Below are 25,999 nucleotides of genomic sequence, written 5' to 3' on the forward strand. Positions count from 1 at the left end.
CTGCTTCTTCTCCTCAGAGCCTGGTCAGACTCCTCACATCACTCTAAGCAGGACCAAGTGGCTCAGCACCTCTAGTCTCTTACAGGCCAAAAGGAGAGGTAGTGTGACAACATGCCTGGGAGGAACATGCTGCTGCACTGTATGGTTGGCCTGGAGCCTGCTCTGCTTCTCCCACATACAGAACCCCCCCCCCCCCCCCCCCAACACATAGTCACAAATCACTGGCTTGTTCCACAATCTTCTCTCTGAGATTTGCTGTTGAATATCTGTGTGATATTCACAGCCGGAAAATACTGATTTGGGTTGTTTGTTTACTGAAAGGCAAACTGTGTGTCTCTCTCTGTAGCATGTGTTGTCGTGTTGGTTGCTGTGTGTCTGCGTTTCTGACGGATCACAATGCATTGATCTAGGTCTCACTGGATGCTAGGACTCCACGTCTGTTCTTCTTGGTTATTCAATCATGTTCTTTGGGTTCTAATCTGGTTCTTGTGGTTCTGTTTGAGGATTTACAGTGTACTCTGTCAATGGATGTGTTTGCATCCAGTTCTCACCAGCTATCACTGTACATATCACCTTGTCTTGTGTATGATTGTGTTAGTGTCCACTCTTCCTTTCCTCTTGAGTTTCACTCCCTTTCTCTAGTTTGACAAACTATCCTCCATGTTGGGATCAAACATTCCATGACAATAACGTTCTCTAAATTGCAATCTATCTTGGATATGTCTTGGAATTTTTGGTGCCACTGCTAAATCTTAATCTAGATATCAAATCGAGTTTGCTGAATTCTATTACTCTCCTTCTCTCTTTCCTACTCTCCTTCTCTCTTTCCTACTCTCCTTCTCTCTTTCCCTCCTCCCCCTAGGTTGGAACAAGGCCTCTTTCTCCATGGACGTGCCAGAAGTGCAGGATGGGTACTCCAGTGCCGAGGACCCCATGAACTCTGACCCTGAGGATGAGGGAGGCAGGAAGCTGGTGAGTCATGGTCACCAACATGTCTACAACATGTTATGAAAGTTACTTGTTATTCCCTAGCAACACACATAGTAACATGACACACTGGACGCAAACATATGAACTTTGCCCTTTACCCTGTGACCCAAGGCTGTCGGCGACAGGTTCACAGTGGTGGCAGACTATGAGAAGGAGAAAGGAGGGCCTCAGGACCTGTCAGTGAAGAGTGGAGACATGGTGCAGCTCATTAAAGAGGGAGATGACGGACAGTGGTTTGTTAGAAACTTGGGGAGCAACAGAGATGGCTGGGTAGCAGCAGCCAACCTTCTCACCCTCATCATAGAGTTCAAGTCCTCACAGTCCCTCTGCAGCTCAGGTACACTGGCTCCATCTGTCTGTCTGCCTCTTTCTCTTCAGTCTCTCTCTCTCGGTTTGTGCAAGAGGGAACTGTATCTTGCTACCCAAATAGCTATTTTGAAAAGTGACAGGAGTGTGTCAGTATTTTAGTTTGTTTTAGAAGTATCTGTGGACTCTAATGGAAACTAACTTGTGTGTGTTTTGTTGTATTACAGAGGGCAGTGTAACTGGCAACCTCAGCACCTCCTCCAGCTGCAGTGAAACCTACACAAGTTTCTCTGACATCAAGCCCTAAAGTCCCACCCCCTCTAAACCCTGAGACACAGCTACAGCGCCACCCAGTGATTGGCTGTGCAAACGACACGTGCACTTTTCCCCTCTACTACTGTTCAAATCAAATCTAATTGTATTTATCACATGCGCCGAATACAACTGGTGTAGCCTTTACAGTGAAATGCTTGCACACGTTAGTTTTCATTACAGTCCATAGATACTTCACTCTCATACTGAAGTGGAGGCTGCCTGGAATGTAGCCGAAAGCAGTCTAATAGCTGCTTATCTGTCAATGTGAAGGGAAGGTAATGAAGGACTGCTTTCCTCTGGACATACTCTACTCTCAGGGATAAGAGGCAGTGTCCTAGTCTTTTACTGTGATTGAGGGCTAGCACACATTGAGAACAGGAAGTTCAGGCCTCTCCCCTACCTGTTTGACAGAGATGAACAAGGAAGGACACACCCGCTCCATTCACACACACAGGCAGGCTTTGTTAGCCTAGCGCGGTCCCGCTCCTCCCACTCCAACAAGGTGACAGTGATATGGAGCCAGGAGCTCCTCTACTGAATTCAACACTTCAACAGACAAACAAACAGACGCCTCAGTCTCTCTCCTGTGGACTCTGGTAACCAGTTGTGTCATAATGTTTCTCTGTGTCAGGCTGTCAGCCTCCTCAGTATGTCCTCAGTCCTCTCCTGAGTGACTTTAAAAATAGATGATGGATTTATATTTCATATGTTTCTACTGGATCCCCCAAGACAAACTGAACTGTAAAAGTGTCGAGACAATCACATTCTAGCAAGAATGCAAAATTAGAATGGAATTGTCATTAAATACTTTTTGAGTTTGGTCAACTGTGTATATCTATGGCTTTGTCCAGAGGCCCTCCAGTACATTTCCAGTCCCTGTTTCTCCTTCCTCCACCTGTGCTGTCTGGGCTATTAGTGAACTCTTGGCTTTGTTCCCAGTGATCTGAGAGAGCTGGGCTTTAAACTACCAGGTGTTTCTTTAGGCAGGGGCGATATTACAGGACGGTCAGATATCATAGATACTTCAACAATAACAGTGCTCAGGATGTTCTTCTGAATCATTTTCTCTTGGCTCAAAGTCCAATCCTATACACTACACAGAAATCCCCTGAAGATTGAGATTCCCGTAAAGAGATTCATGTCAAGTCGATTGGTGTTGAAATAACTGTGTACTGTACCAGAGAGTATAAACTTAAAAGGAAATATTTGTGTGCTTAATCAACGTGTATCAAGTTCATTTATTTGAGAAAGATGTGTACAGATAGTATTATCCTATACCTCGTATTTTTCATTGAATGTGTATGTTGTGTATGAAGACCATGGATATGTTTTCGTGGGTCTAAGTATATCAAAGATATTTTATTAATTGGTTGGCGGAGCATGTTTCCATGGTAATTTCTCAACTCCTGAGACGATACATATTAATAGAAATGCCATCCCTTTTGCTCATTTGAGAATGCAGTCTGTACACTGAAAACCGAAGATGGAATATAACTATACGTCGTGTGCTGAAATAATGATGGCTGTCTCAAATTTCAGCACGCGCAATAGGTTAGGTTTTAAACTGTTTTGGTTATAACCGTTTTAGTTATAACTGTTTTTATAACTCATTGTTCTACTGTATATCTTTTTCGATTTGCACCCAGTGAGATTACAATGTTGTTCCTGTGTGTCACATTGTTATGCAGCACATTGCCGCATTATTTTGTTCTTTATTTTCCTACGGTAACAATTATTGATACAGATGTTATATAATTAATGATATGCATTCATATCTGTGTATATGTGTAAATATGTATCTCTGAGGTGTATTATTAAAGTCGCTGAACAAAGTCAAACATCCTTTGCTTTAATCCAATGACTGTTTGTTTTTCTCGTTATAAAACCATCAAATATCATTAAATGATGTAGTCAATCATTGCTCAATGTGTGGTCGTTAGTTTGTTTTAAATCATTTAACGTTGCAGCTACTGACTTATTTTAATGTCGAGTTTCACTCTCACAGCCTAGACATGTTTGAAAATCTATACATTTGAAATTGTTTCATATTTTCAATCTTTTTGTGATTTTGACATAACACAAAATAAAAACAGTACAGTATATGAATAGAAAACACCACGCACAACTCAAGTTAGGCTTCTACCAAAAATATTTTATGAAATATTTAATTGAGTGTATATTACTAGAAAATATTATTATTCACCTCTAGTTGCTCAGCTCCAGAAGCGTGATTTACAGCGACTACGGAGGTTTGGTGAATACTGTTTCGTGAATACTGTTTCGTGAGCTGTAACTGATAGACCTACTGTAGGGCCATCTTGTTTCTCCGGTTTAAGGGTCAAATTGACTTTTTCCCATTTATAAATCATTTGTACACAAAAAAAACACAGACATAATCAAAACATTGTTCGAGCATGTTTTTCTGGAGCATAGCTGCTATTATTCATGAAATCTAAAAAACAATTCTGATCCGGATATGAAAATCCCTCAACGTCACAGGGGAAAGGACCAATTGGCTGGTAGATAAATATTCAGTGTGCGCCGCCTATCCCGGGACTGTGGCTCATAACGAATCAGACCAAATGGAATTCTGCACTGCCTTCTTAAAAGATTCCGTACATTTTAATTCGCACATACACATATTCCTCTGACGTTTTGCCCAGCATACAACACACCGCTGGCGTGACCAGAAAAAGCTGCTCGGTTACATTGAGAATCGAGACAGCAGCAAAGACATCCGAGAGAAAAAATACTAAATAGACTCTTGCACCGTAAGTATTCGGAATTTATTAGATCCTTACGAGATAGCTAGCTAGGTAAAGTTAGGCAATTTTACCCCACAATTATTGTTCAAATGTTTCAAATTGATGCTGCCCTTAACATTGTATTCAATCGATTCAAGTTTGAAACAATCTTGCTATTTAAATACAGCCATTGCCCATCTGTTTAGCTGCTTCTCTGTAAAACCATTAGCTGCTAAAACGGTCCGATTTATGCATGTGACATCCATTCTATTAAAGGGAGTTTAAAAGCCCAAACGGGTGTATCCCATAGTTGACATATTCGCACATGTCTTATTTGTTTTATTTCTGCGTGTCTACATTAATCTACATGTCATGTGAAGCCTTCATCCGGGAACGCTCTTCCCTAAACATGTTTTATGGTCCTTTAACACACAGGACAAGTAGAGTGCGTAAGCGTAATGTCACGCATCGAATGTGTCAAGCCTGGCTTTGTTTGTACAGGGTTTGTTTTGCTTTAGCGCTAGCAGAGCTTTGCTTTCCGTGCAGTAGGATAGGAACACCAATGGCCGGAGTGGCCGTTGCATAGGCTGCTAATTCTGTCTCGCCAGCTGTCATTCTATTAGGCCTACAGTAACAACTTCATCGAAATGTTCTTCTTATAAATAATTACTTAATTTATAGACATTGGACCTTGACCTACCATGTTACATTTGTAGTTTGGCTCCTTGTTTTGTTATTATTCATTAATTTATGTATTTATCCAGCCAGACTAGTTTGGTGTTCTCCAGCTTTAATGCATAATTATTTGTGCCTTCATATTTTTAAATCAGACAGTCCGTGTCATTAGACAGGATGTGTGCTGTAAATGTATGTTATGAAAGTGTCAGATTGGCTACCAACATTCACAATCTTAGACCAGGCATAAACAACTGTCACCCAGACTGCACCTCACATAGGTTAGATTGTGTCTCACCATTTTTTTAAAGAGTACCCTATAACATCTCTGACAAGCTGCATAGGCCTATGTCATCAGTGATGTAGTCAGTGCAGGGACTGTCATGATGCTCAGTGCCCCTTTAGGTAACTCTAGGCCTTATGGGAGTTTTATTTCAGCGGCAGCGCCATGTACTGTGTGTTGGCTCTAACCACAGATCTAGGACCAGATTACCCTACCCCCAATCATAGCCTTCACCATTAGGGGTTGGAAAATATCTGACCCGATCTGTGGTTAGGGGTGGTTATCTGTGGTTAGGGGTGGTTATCTGTGGTTAGGGGTGGTTATCTGTGGTTAGGGGTGGTTATCTGTGGTTAGGGGTGGTTATCTGTGGTTAGGGGTGGTTATCTGTGGTTAGGGGTGGTCTGTGGTTAGGGGTGATTAGAGGCCAGAATGATGATGGTGGTTTGATGATAAAATAACAGGCAAAATGGCTGCAGAACATCTCCTGAAATAGAACAACTCATTGGAGTGTTCTATCAGTTTGTTTTGTCTGGGTTCCGTTTGCATTCAGTCAGAGTTCTGAGCTGTTCCACCTGTATTCTTTCTGCCTTGCGTCTGTGATGAGGTTGTGTGTTTGTTCATGGAGCTCTGGGACTGGACTCCATCTTGACTGATGGAGATGGAATCATGTCAGGCCCTGTGAATGGCAGTACCTCTCCTCTCTCCTGCTTCAGTCTCTCTCTTACTACCGTAACCATTCTCATGATTTATAAATGACTCCATATAGCTCCATAAATGACTCCCTATAGCTTGTTTAGCAAAAAAATCGATGCATTCGCAACCATGGAGCAAAACAGACGGGGTTGGCTTTGAATCAATGGATTGTTGACATGTAAACTTGTATTTTTATTGTCACATGCTTAGTAAACAACAGGTGTAGACTAACAGTGAAATGCTTACGGGGCCTTCCCAACAATGCAGAATATGAAAAAATTGTGACACAAGGAATAAATCCACAATGAGCAATGATGGCTTGGCTATATACATGGGGTACCAGTACCGAGCCGATGTGCAGGGGTACGAGGGATTCGAGGTAGATATGTACTTATAGGTAGGGGTAAAGTGACTTGTTAATAGGATAGATGATATGTGATGAGTGTGTGTTTGGCGACGGTGTGCCTGTGAGTGTGTATGTGTTGGAGTGTCTGTGTGGGTAGAGTCCAGCTTGTATGCATATAGTCAAAAAGAGTTAGTGCATTATTTTCGTGACGTTGTCAGCTAACCTATCTGGCTGTAGATCAACTATTTTTCAGTTTCACATCTGATCAACCAATGCTAGATATTTGGTGAGATGATTTTAATTTAATATGCTATGTAATAACAGGGTATTGTTAGATGAGGTTAATGTAATATGCTATTGTAGTACCAGGGTGTCGGTTAGATGAGGGTAGTTTATTAATATGCCTATTGTAATACCAGGGTGTCGGTTAGATGAGGGTAGTTTATTAATATGCCTATTGTAATACCAGGGTGTCGGTTAGATGAGGGTAGTTTATTAATATGCCTATTGTAATACCAGGGTGTCAGTTAGATGAGGTTAGTTTATTAATATGCCTATTGTAATACCAGGGTGTCAGTTAGATGAGGTTAGTTTATTAATATGCCTATTGTAAACCAGGGTGTCGGTTAGATGAGGGTAGTTTATTAATATGCCTATTGTAATACCAGGGTGTCAGTTAGATGAGGTTAGTTTATTAATATGCCTATTGTAATACCAGGGCGTTGTTAGATGAGGTTAGTTTATTAATATGCCTATTGTAATACCAGGGTGTCGGTTAGATGAGGGTAGTTTATTAATATGCCTATTGTAATACCAGGGTGTTGTTAGATGAGGTTAGTTTATTAATATGCCTATTGTAATACCAGGGTGTCGGTTAGATGAGGGTAGTTTAATTAATATGCCTATTGTAATACCAGGGTGTCAGTTAGATGAGGTTAGTTTATTAATATGCCTATTGTAATACCAGGGTGTCAGTTAGATGAGGTTAGTTTATTAATATGCCTATTGTAATACCAGGGTGTCAGTTAGATGAGGTTAGTTTATTAATATGCCTATTGTAATACCAGGGTGTTGTTAGATGAGGTTAGTTTATTAATATGACTATTGTAATACCAGGGTGTCAGTTAGATGAGGTTAGTTTATTAATATGACTATTGTAATACCAGGGTGTCAGTTAGATGAGGTTAGTTTATTTAATATGACTATTGTAATACCAGGGTGTCAGTTAGATGAGGTTAGTTTATTAATATGCCTATTGTAATACCAGGGTGTCAGTTAGATGAGGTTAGTTTATTAATATGCCTATTGTAATACCAGGGTGTCAGTTAGATGAGGTTAGTTTATTAATATGCCTATTGTAATACCAGGGTGTTGTTAGATGAGGTTAGTTTATTAATATGACTATTGTAATACCAGGGTGTCAGTTAGATGAGGTTAGTTTATTAATATGACTATTGTAATACCAGGGTGTCAGTTAGATGAGGTTAGTTTATTTAATATGACTATTGTAATACCAGGGTGTCGGTTAGATGAGGTTAGTTTATTAATATGCCTATTGTAATACCAGGGTGTCGGTTAGATGAGGGTAGTTTATTTAATATGCCTATTGTAATACCAGGGTGTCAGTTAGATGAGGTTAGTTTATTAATATGCCTATTGTAATACCAGGGTGTCAGTTAGATGAGGTTAGTTTATTTAATATGACTATTGTAATACCAGGGTGTCGGTTAGATGAGGTTAGTTTATTAATATGCCTATTGTAATACCAGGGTGTCGGTTAGATGAGGGTAGTTTATTTAATATGCCTATTGTAATACCAGGGTGTCAGTTAGATGAGGTTAGTTTATTAATATGCCTATTGTAATACCAGGGTGTCGGTTAGATGAGGTTAGTTTATTAATATACCTATTGTAATACCAGGGTGTCAGTTAGATGAGGTTAGTTTATTAATATGCCTATTGTAATACCAGGGTGTCGGTTAGATGAGGTTAGTTTATTTAATATGCCTATTGTAGTACCAGGGTGTCAGTTAGATGAGGTTAGTTTATTTAATATGCCTATTGTAATACCAGGGTGTCGGTTAGATGAGGTTAGTTTATTTAATATGCCTATTGTAATACCAGGGTGTCGGTTAGATGAGGTTAGTTTATTTAATATGCCTATTGTAATACCAGGGTGTCGGTTAGATGAGGTTAGTTTATTAATATGCCTATTGTAATACCAGGGTGTCAGTTAGATGAGGTTAGTTTATTAATATGCCTATTGTAATACCAGGGTGTCGGTTAGATGAGGTTAGTTTATTAATATGCCTATTGTAATACCAGGGTGTCAGTTAGATGAGGTTAGTTTATTAATATGCCTATTGTAATACCAGGGTGTCAGTTAGATGAGGTTAGTTTATTAATATGCCTATTGTAATACCAGGGTGTCAGTTAGATGAGGTTAGTTTATTAATATGCCTATTGTAATACCAGGGTGTCAGTTAGATGAGGTTAGTTTATTAATATGCCTATTGTAATACCAGGGTGTCGGTTAGTTTATTAATATGCCTATTGTAATACCAGGGTGTCAGTTAGATGAGGTTAGTTTATTAATATGCCTATTGTAATACCAGGGTGTTGTTAGATGAGGTTAGTTTATTAATATGCCTATTGTAATACCAGGGTGTCGGTTAGATGAGGTTAGTTTATTAATATGCCTATTGTAATACCAGGGTGTTGTTAGATGAGGTTAGTTTATTAATATGCCTATTGTAATACCAGGGTGTCGGTTAGATGAGGTTAGTTTATTAATATGCCTATTGTAATACCAGGGTGTCAGTTAGATGAGGTTAGTTTATTAATATGCCTATTGTAATACCAGGGTGTCGGTTAGATGAGGTTAGTTTATTTAATATGCCTATTGTAGTACCAGGGTGTCAGTTAGATGAGGTTAGTTTATTTAATATGCCTATTGTAATACCAGGGTGTCGGTTAGATGAGGTTAGTTTATTTAATATGCCTATTGTAATACCAGGGTGTCGGTTAGATGAGGTTAGTTTATTTAATATGCCTATTGTAATACCAGGGTGTCGGTTAGATGAGGTTAGTTTATTAATATGCCTATTGTAATACCAGGGTGTCAGTTAGATGAGGTTAGTTTATTAATATGCCTATTGTAATACCAGGGTGTCGGTTAGTTTATTAATATGCCTATTGTAATACCAGGGTGTCAGTTAGATGAGGTTAGTTTATTAATATGCCTATTGTAATACCAGGGTGTCGGTTAGATGAGGTTAGTTTATTTAATATGCCTATTGTAATACCAGGGTGTCGGTTAGATGAGGTTAGTTTATTTAATATGCCTATTGTAATACCAGGGTGTCGGTTAGATGAGGTTAGTTTATTTAATATGCCTATTGTAATACCAGGGTGTCGGTTAGTTTATTAATACGCCGATTGTAATACCAGGGTGTCGGTTAGTTTATTAATATGCCTATTGTAATACCAGGGTGTCAGTTAGTTTATTTAATATGCCTATTGTAATACCAGGGTGTCAGTTAGTTTATTTAATATGCCTATTGTAATACCAGGGTATCGGTTAGATGAGGTTAGTTTATTTAATATGCCTATTGTAATACCAGGGTGTCGGTTAGATGAGGTTAGTTTATTTAATATGCCTATTGTAATACCAGGGTGTCGGTTAGATGAGGTTAGTTTATTTAATATGCCTATTGTAATACCAGGGTGTCGGTTAGATGAGGTTAGTTTATTTAATATGCCTATTGTAATACCAGGGTGTCAGTTAGATGAGGTTAGTTTATTTAATATGCCTATTGTAATACCAGGGTGTCGGTTAGATGAGGTTAGTTTATTTAATATGCCTATTGTAATACCAGGGTGTCGGTTAGATGAGGTTAGTTTATTTAATATGCCTATTGTAATACCAGGGTGTCGGTTAGATGAGGTTAGTTTATTTAATATGCCTATTGTAATACCAGGGTGTCGGTTAGTTTATTAATATGCCTATTGTAATACCAGGGTGTCAGTTAGTTTATTAATATGCCTATTGTAATACCAGGGTGTCGGTTAGATGAGGTTAGTTTATTTAATATGCCTATTGTAATACCAGGGTGTCGGTTAGATGAGGTTAGTTTATTTAATATGCCTATTGTAATACCAGGGTGTCGGTTAGTTTATTAATATGCCTATTGTAATACCAGGGTGTCAGTTAGTTTATTTAATATGCCTATTGTAATACCAGGGTGTCAGTTAGTTTATTTAATATGCCTATTGTAATACCAGGGTGTCGGTGAGGTTAGTTTATTAATATGCCTATTGTAATACCAGGGGGTAGATGAGGTTAGTTTATTTAATATGCCTATTGTAATACCAGGGTGTCGGTTAGTTTATTTAATATGCCTATTGTAATACCAGGGTGTCAGTTAGATGAGGTTAGTTTATTTAATATGCCTATTGTAATACCAGGGTGTCAGTTAGATGAGGTTAGTTTATTAATATGCCTATTGTAATACCAGGGTGTCGGTTAGTTTATTAATATGCCTATTGTAATACCAGGGTATCGGTTAGTTTATTTAATATGCCTATTGTAATACCAGGGTGTCAGTTAGATGAGGTTAGTTTATTTAATATGCCTATTGTAATACCAGGGTGTCAGTTAGATGAGGTTAGTTTATTTAATATGCCTATTGTAATACCAGGGTGTCAGTTAGATGAGGTTAGTTTATTTAATATGCCTATTGTAATACCAGGGTGTCAGTTAGATGAGGTTAGTTTATTAATATGCCTATTGTAATACCAGGGTGTCAGTTAGATGAGGTTAGTTTATTTAATATGCCTATTGTAATACCAGGGTGTCAGTTAGATGAGGTTAGTTTATTTAATATGCCTATTGTAATACCAGGGTGTCAGTTAGTTTATTAATATGCCTATTGTAATACCAGGGTGTCAGTTAGATGAGGTTAGTTTATTTAATATGCCTATTGTAATACCAGGGTGTCAGTTAGATGAGGTTAGTTTATTTAATATGCCTATTATTAATACCATTGTAATACCAGGGTGTCAGTTAGATGAGGTTAGTTTATTAATATGCCTATTGTAATACCAGGGTGTCAGTTAGATGAGGTTAGTTTATTAATATGCCTATTGTAATACCAGGGTGTCGGTTAGATGAGGTTAGTTTATTAATATGCCTATTGTAATACCAGGGTGTCAGTTAGATGAGGTTAGTTTATTAATATGCCTATTGTAATACCAGGGTGTCAGTTAGATGAGGTTAGTTTATTAATATGCCTATTGTAATACCAGGGTGTCGGTTAGATGAGGTTAGTTTATTAATATGCCTATTGTAATACCAGGGTGTCAGTTAGATGAGGTTAGTTTATTTAATATGCCTATTGTAATACCAGGGTGTCGGTTAGATGAGGTTAGTTTATTTAATTGTCATACCAGGGTGTCGGTTAGATGAGGTAAGTTTATTTAATTGTCATACCAGGGTGTCGGTTAGATGAGGTTAGTTTATTTAATATGCCTATTGTAGTACCAGGGTGTCGGTTAGATGAGGTAAGTTTATTTAATTGTCATACCAGGGTGTCGGTTAGATGAGGTAAGTTTATTTAATTGTCATACCAGGGTGTCGGTTAGATGAGGTAAGTTTATTTAATTGTCATACCAGGGTGTCAGTTAGATGAGGTTAGTTTATTTAATATGCCTATTGTAATACCAGGGTGTCAGTTAGATGAGGTTAGTTTATTAATATGCCTATTGTAATACCAGGGTGTCGGTTAGATGAGGTTAGTTTATTAATATGCCTATTGTAATACCAGGGTATCGGTTAGATGAGGTTAGTTTATTTAATATGCCTATTGTAATACCAGGGTGTCAGTTAGATGAGGTTAGTTTATTAATATGCCTATTGTAATACCAGGGTGTCAGTTAGATGAGGTTAGTTTATTTAATATGCCTATTGTAATACCAGGGTGTCGGTTAGTTTATTAATATGCCTATTGTAATACCAGGGTGTCGGTTAGTTTATTAATATGCCTATTGTAATACCAGGGTGTCGGTTAGATGAGGTTAGTTTATTTAATATGCCTATTGTAATACCAGGGTGTCGGTTAGATGAGGTTAGTTTATTTAATATGCCTATTGTAATACCAGGGTGTCGGTTAGTTTATTAATATGCCTATTGTAATACCAGGGTGTCAGTTAGTTTATTTAATATGCCTATTGTAATACCAGGGTGTCAGTTAGTTTATTTAATATGCCTATTGTAATACCAGGGTGTCGGTTAGTTTATTAATATACCTATTGTAATACCAGGGTGTCAGTTAGATGAGGTTAGTTTATTTAATATGCCTATTGTAATACCAGGGTGTCGGTTAGTTTATTTAATATGCCTATTGTAATACCAGGGTGTCAGTTAGATGAGGTTAGTTTATTTAATATGCCTATTGTAATACCAGGGTGTCAGTTAGATGAGGTTAGTTTATTAATATGCCTATTGTAATACCAGGGTGTCGGTTAGTTTATTAATATGCCTATTGTAATACCAGGGTATCGGTTAGTTTATTTAATATGCCTATTGTAATACCAGGGTGTCAGTTAGATGAGGTTAGTTTATTTAATATGCCTATTGTAATACCAGGGTGTCAGTTAGATGAGGTTAGTTTATTTAATATGCCTATTGTAATACCAGGGTGTCAGTTAGATGAGGTTAGTTTATTTAATATGCCTATTGTAATACCAGGGTGTCAGTTAGATGAGGTTAGTTTATTAATATGCCTATTGTAATACCAGGGTGTCAGTTAGATGAGGTTAGTTTATTTAATATGCCTATTGTAATACCAGGGTGTCAGTTAGATGAGGTTAGTTTATTTAATATGCCTATTGTAATACCAGGGTGTCAGTTAGATGAGGTTAGTTTATTAATATACCTATTGTAATACCAGGGTGTCAGTTAGATGAGGTTAGTTTATTTAATATGCCTATTGTAATACCAGGGTGTCAGTTAGATGAGGTTAGTTTATTTAATATGCCTATTGTAATACCAAGGTGTCAGTTAGTTTATTAATATGCCTATTGTAATACCAGGGTGTCAGTTAGATGAGGTTAGTTTATTAATATACCTATTGTAATACCAGGGTGTCAGTTAGATGAGGTTAGTTTATTAATATGCCTATTGTAATACCAGGGTGTCGGTTAGATGAGGTTAGTTTATTAATATACCTATTGTAATACCAGGGTGTCAGTTAGATGAGGTTAGTTTATTAATATGCCTATTGTAATACCAGGGTGTCAGTTAGATGAGGTTAGTTTATTAATATGCCTATTGTAATACCAGGGTGTCGGTTAGATGAGGTTAGTTTATTAATATGCCTATTGTAATACCAGGGTGTCGGTTAGATGAGGTTAGTTTATTTAATATGCCTATTGTAGTACCAGGGTGTTGGTTAGATGAGGTAAGTTTATTTAATTGTCATACCAGGGTGTCGGTTAGATGAGGTAAGTTTATTTAATTGTCATACCAGGGTGTCGGTTAGATGAGGTTAGTTTATTTAATATGCCTATTGTAGTACCAGGGTGTCGGTTAGATGAGGTAAGTTTATTTAATTGTCATACCAGGGTGTCGGTTAGATGAGGTAAGTTTATTTAATTGTCATACCAGGGTGTCGGTTAGATGAGGTAAGTTTATTTAATTGTCATACCAGGGTGTCAGTTAGATGAGGTTAGTTTATTTAATATGCCTATTGTAATACCAGGGTGTCGGTTAGATGAGGGTAGTTTATTTAATATGCCTATTGTAATACCAGGGTGTCGGTTAGATGAGGTTAGTTTATTTAATATGCCTATTGTAATACCAGGGGTTGTGAGGTTAGTTTATTTTAGATGAGGTTAGTTTATTAATATGCCTATTGTAATACCAGGGTGTCAGTTAGATGAGGTTAGTTTATTAATATGCCTATTGTAATACCAGGGTGTCAGTTAGATGAGGTTAGTTTATTAATATGCCTATTGTAATACCAGGGTGTCGGTTAGATGAGGTTAGTTTATTAATATGCCTATTGTAATACCAGGGTGTCGGTTAGATGAGGTTAGTTTATTAATATGCCTATTGTAATACCAGGGTGTCAGTTAGATGAGGTTAGTTTATTAATATGCCTATTGTAATACCAGGGTGTCGGTTAGATGAGGTTAGTTTATTTAATATACCTATTGTAATACCAGGGTGTCAGTTAGATGAGGTTAGTTTATTAATATGCCTATTGTAATACCAGGGTGTCGGTTAGATGAGGTTAGTTTATTAATATGCCTATTGTAATACCAGGGTGTCGGTTAGATGAGGTTAGTTTATTTAATATGCCTATTGTAATACCAGGGTGTCGGTTAGATGAGGTTAGTTTATTTAATATGCCTATTGTAATACCAGGGTGTCAGTTAGATGAGGTTAGTTTATTAATATACCTATTGTAATACCAGGGTATCGGTTAGATGAGGTTAGTTTATTAATATGCCTATTGTAATACCAGGGTGTCAGTTAGATGAGGTTAGTTTATTTAATATGCCTATTGTAATACCAGGGTGTCAGTTAGATGAGGTTAGTTTATTAATATGCCTATTGTAATACCAGGGTGTCAGTTAGATGAGGTTAGTTTATTAATATGCCTATTGTAATACCAGGGTGTCAGTTAGATAGGTTAGTTTATTAATATGCCTATTGTAATACCAGGGTGTCAGTTAGATGAGGTTAGTTTATTAATATGCCTATTGTAATACCAGGGTGTCAGTTAGATGAGGTTAGTTTATTAATATGCCTATTGTAATACCAGGGTGTCAGTTAGATGAGGTTAGTTTATTTAATATGCCTATTGTAATACCAGGGTGTCAGTTAGATGAGGTTAGTTTATTTAATATGCCTATTGTAATACCAGGGTGTCAGTTAGATGAGGTTAGTTTATTAATATGCCTATTGTAATACCAGGGTGTCGGTTAGATGAGGTTAGTTTATTTAATATGCCTATTGTAATACCAGGGTGTCAGTTAGATGAGGTTAGTTTATTTAATATGCCTATTGTAATACCAGGGTGTGTTAGATGAGGTTAGTTTATTTAATATGCCTATTGTAATACCAGGGTGTCAGTTAGATGAGGTTAGTTTATTAATATGCCTATTGTAATACCAGGGTGTCGGTTAGATGAGGTTAGTTTATTAATATGCCTATTGTAATACCAGGGTGTCAGTTAGATGAGGTTAGTTTATTAATATGCCTATTGTAATACCAGGGTGTCGGTTAGATGAGGTTAGTTTATTTAATATGCCTATTGTAATACCAGGGTGTCAGTTAGATGAGGTTAGTTTATTTAATATGCCTATTGTAATACCAGGGTGTCGGTTAGATGAGGTTAGTTTATTTAATATGCCTATTGTAATACCAGGGTGTCGGTTAGATGAGGTTAGTTTATTTAATATGCCTATTGTAATACCAGGGTGTCGGTTAGATGAGGTTAGTTTATTAATATGCCTATTGTAATACCAGGGTGTCAGTTAGATGAGGTTAGTTTATTAATATGCCTATTGTAATACCAGGGTGTCGGTTAGATGAGGTTAGTTTATTAATATGCCTATTGTAATACCAGGGTGTCAGTTAGATGAGGTTAGTTTATTAATATGCCTATTGTAATACCAGGGTGTCAGTTAGATGAGGTTAGTTTATTAATATGCCTATTGTAATACCAGGGTGTCAGTTAGATGAGGTTAGTTTATTAATATGCCTATTGTAATACCAGGGTGTCAGTTAGATGAGGTTAGTTTATTAATATGCCTATTGTAATACCAGGGTGTCGGTTAGTTTATTAATATGCCTATTGTAATACCAGGGTGTCAGTTAGATGAGGTTAGTTTATTAATATGCCTATTGTAATACCAGGGTGTCGGTTAGATGAGGTTAGTTTATTAATATGCCTATTGTAATACCAGGGTGTCGGTTAGATGAGGTTAGTTTATTAATATGCCTATTGTAATACCAGGGTGTCGGTTAGATGAGGTTAGTTTATTAATATGCCTATTGTAATACCAGGGTGTCGGTTAGATGAGGTTAGTTTATTAATATGCCTATTGTAATACCAGGGTGTCAGTTAGATGAGGTTAGTTTATTTAATATGCCTATTGTAATACCAGGGTGTCGGTTAGATGAGGTTAGTTTATTTAATATGCCTATTGTAATACCAGGGTGTCAGTTAGATGAGGTTAGTTTATTTAATATGCCTATTGTAATACCAGGGTGTCGGTTAGATGAGGTTAGTTTATTTAATATGCCTATTGTAATACCAGGGTGTCGGTTAGATGAGGTTAGTTTATTTAATATGCCTATTGTAATACCAGGGTGTCGGTTAGATGAGGTTAGTTTATTAATATGCCTATTGTAATACCAGGGTGTCAGTTAGATGAGGTTAGTTTATTAATATGCCTATTGTAATACCAGTTAGTTTATTAATATGCCTATTGTAATACCAGGGTGTCAGTTAGATGAGGTTAGTTTATTAATATGCCTATTGTAATACCAGGGTGTCGGTTAGATGAGGTTAGTTTATTTAATATGCCTATTGTAATACCAGGGTGTCGGTTAGATGAGGTTAGTTTATTTAATATGCCTATTGTAATACCAGGGTGTCGGTTAGATGAGGTTAGTTTATTTAATATGCCTATTGTAATACCAGGGTGTCGGTTAGATGAGGTTAGTTTATTAATATGCCTATTGTAATACCAGGGTGTCGGTTAGATGAGGTTAGTTTATTAATATGCCTATTGTAATACCAGGGTGTCAGTTAGTTTATTTAATATGCCTATTGTAATACCAGGGTGTCAGTTAGTTTATTTAATATGCCTATTGTAATACCAGGGTGTCGGTTAGTTTATTAATATGCCTATTGTAATACCAGGGTGTCAGTTAGATGAGGTTAGTTTATTAATATGCCTATTGTAATACCAGGGTGTCGGTTAGATGAGGTTAGTTTATTTAATATGCCTATTGTAATACCAGGGTGTCGGTTAGATGAGGTTAGTTTATTTAATATGCCTATTGTAATACCAGGGTGTCGGTTAGTTTATTAATATGCCTATTGTAATACCAGGGTGTCGGTTAGTTTATTAATATGCCTATTGTAATACCAGGGTGTCGGTTAGATGAGGTTAGTTTATTTAATATGCCTATTGTAATACCAGGGTGTCGGTTAGATGAGGTTAGTTTATTTAATATGCCTATTGTAATACCAGGGTGTCGGTTAGTTTATTAATATGCCTATTGTAATACCAGGGTGTCAGTTAGTTTATTTAATATGCCTATTGTAATACCAGGGTGTCAGTTAGTTTATTTAATATGCCTATTGTAATACCAGGGTATCGGTTAGTTTATTTAATATGCCTATTGTAATACCAGGGTGTCAGTTAGATGAGGTTAGTTTATTTAATATGCCTATTGTAATACCAGGGTGTCAGTTAGATGAGGTTAGTTTATTTAATATGCCTATTGTAATACCAGGGTGTCAGTTAGATGAGGTTAGTTTATTTAATATGCCTATTGTAATACCAGGGTGTCAGTTAGATGAGGTTAGTTTATTTAATATGCCTATTGTAATACCAGGGTGTCAGTTAGATGAGGTTAGTTTATTTAATATGCCTATTGTAATACCAGGGTGTCAGTTAGATGAGGTTAGTTTATTAATATGCCTATTGTAATACCAGGGTGTCAGTTAGATGAGGTTAGTTTATTTAATATGCCTATTGTAATACCAGGGTGTCAGTTAGATGAGGTTAGTTTATTTAATATGCCTATTGTAATACCAGGGTGTCAGTTAGATGAGGTTAGTTAGTTTTATGCCTATTGTAATACCAGGGTGTCAGTTAGATGAGGTTAGTTTATTTAATATGCCTATTGTAATACCAGGGTGTCAGTTAGATGAGGTTAGTTTATTAATATGCCTATTGTAATACCAGGGTGTCAGTTAGATGAGGTTAGTTTATTAATATGCCTATTGTAATACCAGGGTGTCAGTTAGATGAGGTTAGTTTATTTAATATGCCTATTGTAATACCAGGGTGTCAGTTAGATGAGGTTAGTTTATTAATATGCCTATTGTAATACCAGGGTGTCAGTTAGATGAGGTTAGTTTATTTAATATGCCTATTGTAATACCAGGGTGTCAGTTAGATGAGGTTAGTTTATTTAATATGCCTATTGTAATACCAGGGTGTCGGTTAGTTTATTAATATGCCTATTGTAATACCAGGGTGTCGGTTAGATGAGGTTAGTTTATTAATATGCCTATTGTAATACCAGGGTGTCAGTTAGATGAGGTTAGTTTATTAATATACTATTGTAATACCAGGGTGTCAGTTAGATGAGGTTAGTTTATTAATATGCCTATTGTAATACCAGGGTGTCAGTTAGATGAGGTTAGTTTATTAATATGCCTATTGTAATACCAGGGTGTCAGTTAGATGAGGTTAGTTTATTAATATGACTATTGTAGTACCAGGGTGTCAGTTAGATGAGGTTAGTTTATTAATATGCCTATTGTAATACCAGGGTGTCAGTTAGATGAGGTTAGTTTATTAATATACCTATTGTAATACCAGGGTGTCAGTTAGTTTATTAATATGCCTATTGTAATACCAGGGTGTCAGTTAGATGAGGTTAGTTTATTAATATACCTATTGTAATACCAGGGTGTCGGTTAGATGAGGTTAGTTTATTTAATATGCCTATTGTAATACCAGGGTGTCAGTTAGATGAGGTTAGTTTATTAATATGCCTATTGTAATACCAGGGTGTCGGTTAGATGAGGTTAGTTTATTTAATATGCCTATTGTAATACCAGGGTGTCGGTTAGTTTATTAATATGCCTATTGTAATACCAGGGTGTCAGTTAGATGAGGTTAGTTTATTTTATATACCCGGTTAGATGAGGTTAGTTTATTTAATATGCCTATTGTAATACCAGGGTGTCGGTTAGATGAGGTTAGTTTATTAATATGCCTATTGTAATACCAGGGTGTCGGTTAGATGAGGTTAGTTTATTAATATGCCTATTGTAATACCAGGGTGTCAGTTAGATGAGGTTAGTTTATTTAATATGCCTATTGTAATACCAGGGTGTCAGTTAGATGAGGTTAGTTTATTAATATGCCTATTGTAATACCAGGGTGTCAGTTAGATGAGGTTAGTTTATTTAATATGCCTATTGTAATACCAGGGTGTCGGTTAGATGAGGTTAGTTTATTTAATATGCCTATTGTAATACCAGGGTGTCATTTAGTCTATTGTAATACCAGGGTATCGGTTAGTTTATTTAATATGACTATTGTAATACCAGGGTGTCAGTTAGATGAGGTTAGTTTATTAATATACCTATTGTAATACCAGGGTGTCGGTTAGTTTATTTAATATACCTATTGTAATACCAGGGTGTCGGTTAGGTGAGGTTAGTTTATTAATATGCCTATTGTAATACCAGGGTGTCGGTTAGTTTATTTAATATACCTATTGTAATACCAGGGTATCGGTTAGTTTATTAATATACCTATTGTAATACCAGGGTGTCGGTTAGATGAGGTTAGTTTATTAATATGCCTATTGTAATACCAGGGTGTCGGTTAGATGAGGTTAGTTTATTTAATATGCCTATTGTAATACCAGGGTGTCGGTTAGATGAGGTTAGTTTATTAATATGCCTATTGTAATACCAGGGTGTCGGTTAGATGAGGTTAGTTTATTAATATGCCTATTGTAATACCAGGGTGTCGGTTAGATGAGGTTAGTTTATTAATATGCCTATTGTAATACCAGGGTGTCGGTTAGATGAGGTTAGTTTATTAATATGCCTATTGTAATACCAGGGTGTCAGTTAGATGAGGTTAGTTTATTTAATATGCCTATTGTAATACCAGGGTGTCGGTTAGATGAGGTTAGTTTATTAATATGCCTATTGTAATACCAGGGTGTCGGTTAGATGAGGTTAGTTTATTTAATATGCCTATTGTAATACCAGGGTGTCGATTAGGTGAGGTTAGTTTATTAATATGCCTATTGTAATACCAGGGTGTCGGTTAGTTTATTAATATGCCTATTGTAATACCAGGGTGTCGATTAGGTGAGGTTAGTTTATTTAATATGCCTATTGTAATACCAGGGTGTCGGTTAGTTTATTAATATGCCTATTGTAATACCAGGGTGTCAGTTAGATGAGGTTAGTTTATTAATATGCCTATTGTAATACCAGGGTGTCAGTTAGATGAGGTTAGTTTATTAATATGCCTATTGTAATACCAGGGTGTCAGTTAGATGAGGTTAGTTTATTAATATGCCTATTGTAATACCAGGGTGTCAGTTAGGTGAGGTTAGTTTATTAATATGCCTATTGTAATACCAGGGTGTGTCAGTTAGATTGTAATACCAGGGTATCGGTTAGTTTATTAATATACCTATTGTAATACCAGGGTGTCGGTTAGTTTATTTAATATGCCTATTGTAATACCAGGGTGTCGGTTAGATGAGGTTAGTTTATTTAATATGCCTATTGTAATACCAGGGTGTCGGTTAGATGAGGTTAGTTTATTTAATATGCCTATTGTAATACCAGGGTGTCGGTTAGTTTATTAATATGCCTATTGTAATACCAGGGTGTCAGTTAGATGAGGTTAGTTTATTTAATATGCCTATTGTAATACCAGGGTGTCGGTTAGTTTATTTAGATTGTAATACCAGGGTGAGGTTAGTTTATTAATATGCCTATTGTAATACCAGGGTGTCGGTTAGATGAGGTTAGTTTATTTAATATGCCTATTGTAATACCAGGGTGTCGGTTAGTTTATTAATATGCCTATTGTAATACCAGGGTGTCGGTTAGTTTATTAATATGCCTATTGTAATACCAGGGTGTCGGTTAGTTTATTAATATGCCTATTGTAATACCAGGGTGTCGGTTAGATGAGGTTAGTTTATTAATATGCCTATTGTAATACCAGGGTGTCAGTTAGATGAGGTTAGTTTATTTAATATGCCTATTGTAATACCAGGGTGTCGGTTAGATGAGGTTAGTTTATTAATATACCTATTGTAATACCAGGGTGTCAGTTAGATGAGGTTAGTTTATTAATATGCCTATTGTAATACCAGGGTGTCAGTTAGATGAGGTTAGTTTATTAATATGCCTATTGTAATACCAGGGTGTCGGTTAGATGAGGTTAGTTTATTTAATATGCCTATTGTAATACCAGGGTGTCGGTTAGATGAGGTTAGTTTATTAATATGCCTATTGTAATACCAGGGTGTCAGTTAGATGAGGTTAGTTTATTAATATGCCTATTGTAATACCAGGGTGTCAGTTAGATGAGGTTAGTTTATGTAATATGCCTATTGTAATACCAGGGTGTCGGTTAGATGAGGTTAGTTTATTTAATATACCTATTGTAATAACAGGGTGTCGGTTAGATGAGGTTAGTTTATTAATATGCCTATTGTAATACCAGGGTGTCAGTTAGATGAGGTTAGTTTATTAATATGCCTATTGTAATACCAGGGTGTCAGTTAGATGAGGTTAGTTTATTAATATGCCTATTGTAATACCAGGGTGTCAGTTAGATGAGGTTAGTTTTATTAATATGCCTATTGTAATACCAGGGTGTCGGTTAGATGAGGTTAGTTTATTTAATATGCCTATTGTAATACCAGGGTGTCGGTTAGATGAGGTTAGTTTATTAATATGCCTATTGTAATACCAGGGTGTCGGTTAGATGAGGTTAGTTTATTAATATGCCTATTGTAATACCAGGGTGTCGGTTAGTTTATTTAGATTGTAATACCAGGTTAGTTTATTAATATGCCTATTGTAATACCAGGGTGTCAGTTAGATGAGGTTAGTTTATTAATATGCCTATTGTAATACCAGGGTGTCGGTTAGATGAGGTTAGTTTATTTAATATGCCTATTGTAATACCAGGGTGTCGGTTAGATGAGGTTAGTTTATTTAATATGCCTATTGTAATACCAGGGTGTCGGTTAGATGAGGTTAGTTTATTTAATATGCCTATTGTAATACCAGGGTGTCGGTTAGATGAGGTTAGTTTATTTAATATGCCTATTGTAATACCAGGGTGTCGGTTAGATGAGGTTAGTTTATTAATATGCCTATTGTAATACCAGGGTGTCAGTTAGATGAGGTTAGTTTATTAATATGCCTATTGTAATACCAGGGTGTCGGTTAGATGAGGTTAGTTTATTTAATATGCCTATTGTAATACCAGGGTGTCGGTTAGTTTATTTAATATGCCTATTGTAATACCAGGGTGTCGGTTAGTTTATTTAATATGCCTATTGTAATACCAGGGTGTCAGTTAGATGAGGTTAGTTTATTTTAATATGTCGGTTAGTTTATTAATATGCCTATTGTAATACCAGGGTGTCGGTTAGATGAGTTTATTAATATGCCTATTGTAATACCAGGGTGTCGGTTAGTTTATTAATATGCCTATTGTAATACCAGGTTAGTTTATTAATATGCCTATTGTAATACCAGGGTGTCGGTTAGATGAGGTTAGTTTATTTAATATGCCTATTGTAATACCAGGGTGTCGGTTAGATGAGGTTAGTTTATTTAATATGCCTATTGTAATACCAGGGTGTCGGTTAGTTTATTAATATGCCTATTGTAATACCAGGGTGTCGGTTAGATGAGGTTAGTTTATTTAATATGCCTATTGTAATACCAGGGTGTCGGTTAGATGAGGTTAGTTTATTAATATGCCTATTGTAATACCAGGGTGTCGGTTAGATGAGGTTAGTTTATTTAATATGCCTATTGTAATACCAGGGTGTCGGTTAGTTTATTTAATATGCCTATTGTAATACCAGGGTGTCGGTTAGTTTATTTAATATGCCTATTGTAATACCAGGGTGTCAGTTAGATGAGGTTAGTTTATTAATATGCCTATTGTAATACCAGGGTGTCGGTTAGATGAGGTTAGTTTATTTAATATGCCTATTGTAATACCAGGGTGTCGGTTAGTTTATTAATATGCCTATTGTAATACCAGGGTGTCGGTTAGATGAGGTTAGTTTATTTAATATGCCTATTGTAATACCAGGGTGTCGGTTAGATGAGGTTAGTTTATTTAATATGCCTATTGTAATACCAGGGTGTCGGTTAGATGAGGTTAGTTTATTTAATATGCCTATTGTAATACCAGGGTGTCGGTTAGATGAGGTTAGTTTATTTAATATGCCTATTGTAATACCAGGGTGTCGGTTAGATGAGGTTAGTTTATTTAATATGCCTATTGTAATACCAGGGTGTCAGTTAGATGAGGTTAGTTTATTTAATATGCCTATTGTAATACCAGGGTGTCGGTTAGTTTATTTAATATGCCTATTGTAATACCAGGGTGTCGGTTAGTTTATTTAATATGCCTATTGTAATACCAGGGTGTCGGTTAGATGAGGTTAGTTTATTTAATATGCCTATTGTAATACCAGGGTGTCGGTTAGATGAGGTTAGTTTATTTAATATGCCTATTGTAATACCAGGGTGTCGGTTAGATGAGGTTAGTTTATTAATATGCCTATTGTAATACCAGGGTGTCGGTTAGATGAGGTTAGTTTATTTAATATGCCTATTGTAATACCAGGGTGTCGGTTAGATGAGGTTAGTTTATTTAATATGCCTATTGTAATACCAGGGTGTCAGTTAGATGAGGTTAGTTTATTTAATATGCCTATTGTAATACCAGGGTGTCAGTTAGATGAGGTTAGTTTATTAATATGCCTATTGTAATACAGGGTGTCAGGTTAGATGAGGTTAGTTTATTAATATGCCTATTGTAATACCAGGGTGTCGGTTAGATGAGGTTAGTTTATTTAATATGCCTATTGTAATACCAGGGTGTCGGTTAGATGAGGTTAGTTTATTAATATGCCTATTGTAATACCAGGGTGTCGGTTAGATGAGGTTAGTTTATTTAATATGCCTATTGTAATACCAGGGTGTCGGTTAGATGAGGTTAGTTTATTTAATATGCCTATTGTAATACCAGGGTGTCGGTTAGATGAGGTTAGTTTATTTAATATGCCTATTGTAATACCAGGGTGTCGGTTAGTTTATTAATAGCCTATTGTAATACCAGGTTAGTTTATTAATATGCCTATTGTAATACCAGGGTGTCGGTTAGATGAGGTTAGTTTATTTAATATGCCTATTGTAATACCAGGGTGTCGGTTAGTTTATTAATATGCCTATTGTAATACCAGGGTGTCAGTTAGATGAGGTTAGTTTATTTAATATGCCTATTGTAATACCAGGGTGTCGGTTAGATGAGGTAATACCAGTTTAGTTTATTAATATGCCTATTGTAATACCAGGGTGTCGGTTAGATGAGGTTAGTTTATTTAATATGCCTATTGTAATACCAGGGTGTCGGTTAGTTTATTAATATGCCTATTGTAATACCAGGGTGTCGGTTAGTTTATTAATATGCCTATTGTAATACCAGGGGGTTAGTGAGGTTAGTTTATTAATATGCCTATTGTAATACCAGGGTGTCAGTTAGATGAGGTTAGTTTATTAATATACCTATTGTAATACCAGGGTGTCGGTTAGATGAGGTTAGTTTATTAATATACCTATTGTAATACCAGGGTGTCGGTTAGATGAGGTTAGTTTATTTAATATGCCTATTGTAATACCAGGGTGTCGGTTATGCCTATTGTAATACCAGGGTGTCGGTTAGATGAGGTTAGTTTATTAATATGCCTATTGTAATACCAGGGTGTCGGTTAGTTTATTAATATGCCTATTGTAATACCAGGGTGTCGGTTAGTTTATTAATATGCCTATTGTAATACCAGGGTGTCAGTTAGATGAGGTTAGTTTATGTAATATGCCTATTGTAATACCAGGGTGTCAGTTAGATGAGGTTAGTTTATTTAATATACCTATTGTAATAACAGGGTGTCGGTTAGATGAGGTTAGTTTATTAATATGCCTATTGTAATACCAGGGTGTCGGTTAGATGAGGTTAGTTTATTTAATATGCCTATTGTAATACCAGGGTGTCAGTTAGATGAGGTTAGTTTATTAATATGCCTATTGTAATACCAGGGGGTTAGATGAGGTTAGTTTATTTAATATGCCTATTGTAATACCAGGGTGTCGGTTAGTTTATTTAATATGTCTATTTGTTAGGGTGTTTAGTTTATTAATATGCCTATTGTAATACCAGGGTGTCGGTTAGATGAGGTTAGTTTATTAATATGCCTATTGTAATACCAGGGTGTCGGTTAGATGAGGTTAGTTTATTTAATATGTCTATTGTAATACCAGGGTGTCGGTTAGTTTATTTAATATGTCTATTGTAATACCAGGGTGTCGGTTAGTTTATTAATATGCCTATTGTAATACCAGGGTGTCGGTTAGATGAGGTTAGTTTATTAATATGTCTATTGTAATACCAGGGTATCGGTTAGTTTATTTAATATGTCTATTGTAATACCAGGGTGTCGGTTAGATGAGGTTAGTTTATTAATATGCCTATTGTAATACCAGGGTGTCGGTTAGATGAGGTTAGTTTATTAATATGCCTATTGTAATACCAGGGTGTC

At 36.3% G+C, this 25,999-nt stretch overlaps 2 protein-coding genes across 13 annotated transcripts in view; both read left to right on the plus strand.

Annotated features, from left to right (window-relative positions):
- The window catches only part of LOC124008157 (guanine nucleotide exchange factor DBS-like), a 106,794-nt gene extending 103,263 nt beyond the window's left edge, over window positions 1-3,531 (plus strand). For all 9 annotated transcript variants that reach the window (XM_046319215.1, XM_046319216.1, XM_046319209.1 and 6 more), the window contains 3 exons: window positions 863-972; window positions 1,102-1,327; window positions 1,524-3,531. In XM_046319215.1, the coding sequence (XP_046175171.1) occupies window positions 863-972; window positions 1,102-1,327; window positions 1,524-1,603 (416 nt within the window). In that variant the 3' untranslated portion in view covers window positions 1,604-3,531. The remainder of the gene's footprint in view (window positions 1-862; window positions 973-1,101; window positions 1,328-1,523) is intronic.
- A 630-nt stretch (window positions 3,532-4,161) lies between these two features.
- The window catches only part of LOC124008147 (calcium-binding protein 39-like), a 61,446-nt gene continuing 39,608 nt past the window's right edge, over window positions 4,162-25,999 (plus strand). For all 4 annotated transcript variants that reach the window (XM_046319175.1, XM_046319172.1, XM_046319173.1 and 1 more), the window contains exon 1: window positions 4,162-4,382. The gene's annotated coding sequence lies outside the window, so the exon portion shown is untranslated. The remainder of the gene's footprint in view (window positions 4,383-25,999) is intronic.

The sequence above is a fragment of the Oncorhynchus gorbuscha genome, linkage group LG21 (genome assembly GCF_021184085.1).
Source record: "Oncorhynchus gorbuscha isolate QuinsamMale2020 ecotype Even-year linkage group LG21, OgorEven_v1.0, whole genome shotgun sequence".
In the NCBI taxonomy this organism is placed as follows: Eukaryota; Metazoa; Chordata; class Actinopteri; order Salmoniformes; family Salmonidae; genus Oncorhynchus; species Oncorhynchus gorbuscha.